General features: G+C 38.0%; 1 protein-coding gene across 2 annotated transcripts in view; it reads left to right on the top strand.

The window, feature by feature from the left end:
* The first annotated feature begins 2,477 nt into the window (after positions 1-2,477).
* LOC143633251 (heat shock 70 kDa protein 17-like) overlaps positions 2,478-6,162 on the top strand; it is a 152,929-nt gene continuing 149,244 nt past the window's right edge. For both annotated transcript variants that reach the window (XR_013153643.1, XM_077101592.1), the window contains exons 1-6: positions 2,478-3,316; positions 4,008-4,240; positions 4,901-5,060; positions 5,233-5,478; positions 5,567-5,703; positions 5,784-6,108. Coding sequence is in view for 1 of the 2 variants with exons in the window: in XM_077101592.1 (XP_076957707.1) it covers positions 2,558-3,316; positions 4,008-4,240; positions 4,901-5,060; positions 5,233-5,478; positions 5,567-5,703; positions 5,784-6,108 (1,860 nt within the window). In the remaining variant the exon portion in view is untranslated. The remainder of the gene's footprint in view (positions 3,317-4,007; positions 4,241-4,900; positions 5,061-5,232; positions 5,479-5,566; positions 5,704-5,783; positions 6,109-6,162) is intronic.

Here is a 6,162-nt window from a genome sequence, read left to right as displayed (position 1 = left end):
AACCTTCGCATATATTATTAGGGTTTGCAACTCTTTAACCTTCGCAGAGTTTAGAAGAGTCTGCAACCCTTTAACCTTCGCATATATTATTAGGGTATGCAACTCTTCATCCTTTGCATATATTATTAGTGTCTGCAACCCTTTAACCATACATTACCTTTCATTATCATTATCACATTCGTACATACCTTTCATAATATCATACGTGCAATATTTATACATACTTTCTTTCACATACTCATATCATACTTACTACACTATACATTCCTTAACAATATGTGCACTATCCAAAGATCGTTCACGTACTGTCAAGCATTCATTCATAATATAAACATAATTATCACAGTCATCATTAAGACATACACTTACCATTTAAGGTAAGTGTATTAACATTCACATTGAGTATGCACACAGCCCCGAAAACATAACAAGGAAATGGGGTTAGAAACTCACCTGAACTCAGTTACGTTCACCGTTAATGGTTATTCCTTTCCTTAGCTGTGCGCGACTAACTGTATAACAATTACATGTACCAGTTAACTATCATTACCCATATCACGTTTCTAGTCTAATTATAATTATAACCCTCAACGAACGGGGCTCGGGGGCAACGCCCCTGGAAGCGGGGTCCAAGGGGCAGAGCCCCTGGCTGGGTTAAGCTACCAGGTCAGCTTGGAAAAGTTTTATTTTCATTAATTGTATTAACACATTTTCCATTAGGATTTTTATATTATTATCTACTTCGCCCACTCATTCGCTATAACGAATTAAGCCTAATTCATTATCTGACATAGCCTGATTCATGGCCTAATTCGTTATCAGAACATGGCCTGATTCATTATCTTAACTTAGCGAATTGGTGGGTATCGAATCACCTGATTCATTATCTTAATCATAACGAATTTGTGAGTAATGAATCACCTGATTCATTATCTTAATCATAACGAATTGGGTGGGTAATGAATCACCTGATTCATTATTTATCATAACGAATGGGTTCAGTCTTATCCAAACTTTGACTCAGAGGTCAAAGTCAAAATCGCCAAGAACACCCAATCAGTCAAACTATATCAGATCTGCCATTAAACCTCCGATTCTTAACGAAACAACACAAATTTGGTACCATTGAACTCGTATTCCCAGCGCCAACAAACCCCAATCCTCGTCATTTTTTTAGGAGAAATGGCATCATTTTGTAGCAAAAAGTGCCTTATCTATTCGGAAAGCCGTCTTGTCCTCGTCACCTGCCGCCATGCGGATATGGTGATATCCTTTATAAGCATCCAAAAAACACTTAAATCAAAATGTAGCCACAACCTCAACTTTCAAATCAATTTCTGGAAACGGATAACAATCTTTTGGACAAGCCTTATTCGGATCCTTAAAATCGATACACATCCGCCAACTACCATTACTCTTAGCAACCATGACCGGGTTAGCGACCCATATCCGGTATTGGGTTTAGCAGATGATTCTCGCATGTAGCAGGTCTTGAACTTGTTCATTCATAATCTTTGTTTGATCAGGACCTATCTTTCTTTTCTTCTGAACAATTGGTGCAAACGTAGGGTTAACTCGTAACCTGTGCTCGGCTTTACTCCACGGTACTCCGGTCATATTCGCGGGTTGCCATCCAAAAACATCCAAGTCCTTGGTGAGAAATTGCTTCAAGAACGTTCGAATAACTTCTGAAATATTGGGTCCTATCACTATCGTTTGTTCCGGGAACTTGGGATTCAATATCCATTTCTCCGGTTCTTTCTTGGCGGATTGTTTTGGCGTTTTAACCGGTTTCGACCCTTCAGTGGTGAAGCAATGCTTGTTAACATGGATAATTACTACCCATGTACGCGTTGGAACCCCTACTGCGTTATGCACCATAGATGGGTTGGGGTTAAATCACCAATTGCCTCACGACCAAGAATCACATCGTGTTTAGATCGTGCTGGCAACACCAAAAATTCAACATCTTCAGTTCATGAATCTCGTCGCTTAGCGTGACAGGAAAAGTAATTACCCCACGTGGGTGCATGACTTCATAAACAAACCCTGTAACTGAAGCATGTACTGGTTGTAAACGATCTTTGTCGGCATCATCAGGTTTATCAAAACACTGCTCCTACATGATATCTGGCGTGCTTTCGAAGTCAAAAAAACACATATTGAGATCGATAATGACCAATTAAAGCTATGATATCTTTTTCATAAAGACCACCCTTTACTCTTGGAAAAATAACTTGCCCTTCCATAGTTCCATTATACTAATCGTAATCCTGATTACAAATTTATTGAATAATAATATTAAATTCGTAAACAACTAACCGTAACACAAACCAACGTGGCACTTTTCGAATACGTGGCATGTTATTATTGGTAAGCTTACGACTGACCACGTAGAGTCAACCTGACACGTCACCCAAAAACTAATTTGAGTCCTTGTGGTTCTGGACTTCTTCTTCTTCTTCTTCTTCAATGATACGTTAAAACCTTCATGAACCATCTCCACAAACCCTAATAAATTCAACCACAGATTCAAATCAACGGATCCGTATCCACAATGCTTCTCAGACTATGCTTAATCGCCTTCTTCCTCTTACTATTAACTCCAATTCCATCACAATCCGCCGTTTCAAGCATTGATCTCGGTTCCGAATGGATCAAAGTCGCCGTAGTGAACCTAAAGCCAGGTCAGGCACCGATATCAATCGCGATTAACGAGATGTCCAAACGTAAATCACCGGCACTCGTTGCGTTTCACGCTAACGATCGTTTGATCGGCGAAGAAGCTGCCGGACTTGTGGCTCGGTATCCGCATAAGGTATACTCTCGCGTCCGTGATCTAATCGGAAAGCCGTTTACTCACGCCGTTAAGTTTTTAAACTCCTTGTATTTACCATTCAATGTGGTTGAGGATGAGTCTAGAGGCGGTGTAGGGATTAAAATAGATGATGACGTCACCGTGTATTCGCCCGAGGAGTTGACTGGGTTGATATTGGGTTATGGTTTGAAATTAGCTGAGTTTCATAGTAAGGTGCCGGTGAAGGATGCCGTGATTACGGTGCCGCCGTATTTAGGACAGGCGGAGAGGAAGGGGTTGCTGCAGGCGGCACAGTTGGCGGGAGTCAATGCGCTTTCGCTTATTAATGAGCATTCTGGTGCTGCGCTGCAGTATGGGATTGATAAGGATTTCTCGAATGGTTCCAGACATGTTGTTTTTTATGATATGGGAGCCGCTAGCACTTATGCTGCTCTGGTTTACTTCTCGGCGTATAATACTAAGGAGTACAGCAAGACTGTTTCGGTTAATCAGTTTCAGGTAACAATGTTCATCATTACTGTGATGATCTTTTATACCTTGTGTCGCTTTCTTTATGTAGAATGGTGTTTATTAATTGGTGACTTGTAGTATGGTAAAATTATATTAGTTACTACTTACTAGCAATAGATATAAGACAACCATGAACAGATCACAAGAAGAATTGGATGCCTAATCCTTTACTTGCTAGTAGGCCTTTAAAGTCTAAACGAACCGAACCTTCATAAACTGTTTGGTGGGAGGTCCCTTGATGCTCGAACAAACATGAACACATGTCTTGTTTGTTCATTTATGTTCATGAAGTCCGTTTATGTTCGTTCATTTAAATTTTAATGTATATATAAGTAGTTATGTTTATATAAATATGAACATAAAAGGGGCTGGTTTAAATATATATGCATACCGTGTTCGTTTAAGTTTTTGTTCAGGTATGTTCATGAACTGTTTTTTTTTGGTTTTGAACGAACAAATAAGATCATGGCCATTTTTTTAATTTACGAACATGAACAAAAAGTTTATTCGATTAGATGTTCGCATTCGGTAAAAGTTTAGGTAAAAGTTAAATAAACGAACACGAACATGCCTTCGTTCCTAGGCCTACTTGCTAGTAGTTATATGTTTCCTTATGAAAAACAGTACTTTGTTGTATCATTACTGTCATGATCTTGCTGATATAATATGTGTGATGCAGGTTAAAGATGTTAGATGGGGCCCGGAGCTTGGTGGTCAAAATATGGAATTACGGTTAGTAGAATACTTTGCAGATGAGTTCAACAAACAGGTCGGAAATGGGATTGATGTCAGGCAGTTTCCCAAGGCAATGGCCAAATTGAAGAAGCAAGTTAAGCGTACAAAAGAAATTCTTAGTGCAAATACTGCAGCTCCAATTTCAGTTGTATCACTTCTTGATGACCGTGATTTTAGGTACACATCACAAGTTTTTCTCTTGTTTTCTTAGATTACACCTTCATGTTCTTCTGTTCAACTTGGGATGGTAGTTTGTTTTTCCAAATTTGTGTATATTTTAATCAATTAAAAGGTTTAATTGAAACCAAAATCTTAACTTGCTTTTATGTTATTGTCATTGTAATGCAATTAACCTTCTATAGCATGTAAAAATGGTGATGTGGCCTATGGAATATATCGGTTATCGGTCCCTTGGTAAAATATTGGTAGAAAATATCTGTCCCGATATTATCAGGCGATATCGAATGATATTTGACCGATATATCACCGATTTTCCCGATATCAGTTTTTTTAGTCTTAATTGTCATATTTTAGTGTTTAATTTTAGTGTTTTGTAAGGTGCATAAGGTTAATTTGGTAATGGTAGGAGAGTATACTGAATTGTTAGTGTTAAAATTATTATATATATAAATTTTGCATGATATTCAAATTACTGATATCCCACCGCTATCTCACCGTGATAACCGATATCTCAACTGTCGGTCATTTACCGACCGATATCCGATATTTTTCCGCGTTCACTACATAGGATGTGACATTGCGCTATGTCATAATTTATGAAAGTTCTAACTGATTCGAAGTACATTATAGATATCTTATGCATCACTTTTTTTTCAGGAGCACAATAACTCGTCAGAAATTTGAAGAATTGTGTGAAGATCTGTGGGAAAGATCTATCATCCCTGTGAAAGAGTTGCTTAAACACTCAGGTTTGAAGGTTGGTGATATATATGCCTTTGAGTTAATTGGAGGTGGCACTCGAGTACCAAAGTTGCAGGTATTTTGCTACTTCTATTTCATTCTATCATCAAACATAATATCAATGGTTGTAGATTTTTCTGTTTAATATTTTGTTACAGTTCCTGTTGTTCAATCCATTTTCTTTACAAAACCCTTCATGTTGTTATAGCTGCAATAATTTCCGCTCATTATGATTATTAATATAACAGGCTAAGCTTCAAGAATTTCTTGGGAGGAGTGATGTTGACAGACATTTAGATGCTGATGAGGCTACAGTTCTAGGTGCTTCATTACATGCTGCAAATCTGAGTGATGGAATTAAATTGAACCGTAAGCTTGGTATGATTGATGGTTCAATGTATGGATTCATGATGGATCTAGAAGGTCCTGAACTTGTAAAAGATGACACCACCACACAGTTACTTGTGCCAAGGTTGAAAAAGTTACCCATCAAGGTAAATATCATCAATAGTTCTGCCAATTTCTATCAATTTCTATAACAATGGTTGTTGATGATAGTTTTTATCTTTAAATGTGTCACAGATGTTCCGGTCTATCATTCACAACAAGGATTTTGATGTTTCACTTTTGTATGAGAACGAAGATCTCTTGCCACCTGGCGTTACTTCACGCACGTTTGCAAAGTATGCTGTCTCTGGTCTTGCTGCTGCTAGTGAAAAGTAAGTACCAAAACTTATCAGTCTAATTACTTATTATCTCATATTAGTAAATATCTTTTTAATTACTTTAATCTCTTTAGGTACATGTCACGCAATCTTTCAGCCCCTGTGAAAGCAAATCTTCATTTCTCTCTTAGTAGAAGTGGCATATTTTCTTTAGATCGAGCAGATGCTCTCATCGAAATTTCTGAATGGGTAGAAGTCCCAAAAAAGAATCAGGCTTTGGAGAATGCTAGTGTTTCTGCTCCCGTTAACTCAACAGTTGAAGCCGATTCCGCCAACTCAGCAGAAGAAACAGATGATTCAACTGCCAACTCAACAAACTCCACAGCAAATGACCAAAATACTGTAGATCTAGGTACAGAAAAGAAGCTAAAGAAACGGACATTTAGAATTCCTTTAAAGGTTTGATTCCTGGAAACTTACTAGATTCAACTGTATTTGGAAGCAATCGCATTG

Source organism: Bidens hawaiensis, unplaced genomic scaffold (genome assembly GCF_021521415.1).
Source record: "Bidens hawaiensis isolate Kalapana, Puna unplaced genomic scaffold, B.hawaiensis_p1.1 tig00006635_1, whole genome shotgun sequence".
NCBI classification, from domain to species: Eukaryota; Viridiplantae; Streptophyta; class Magnoliopsida; order Asterales; family Asteraceae; genus Bidens; species Bidens hawaiensis.
The sequence above is the reverse complement of the archived record's forward strand: the minus strand, read 5'-3'. Positions and strand labels throughout refer to the sequence as shown.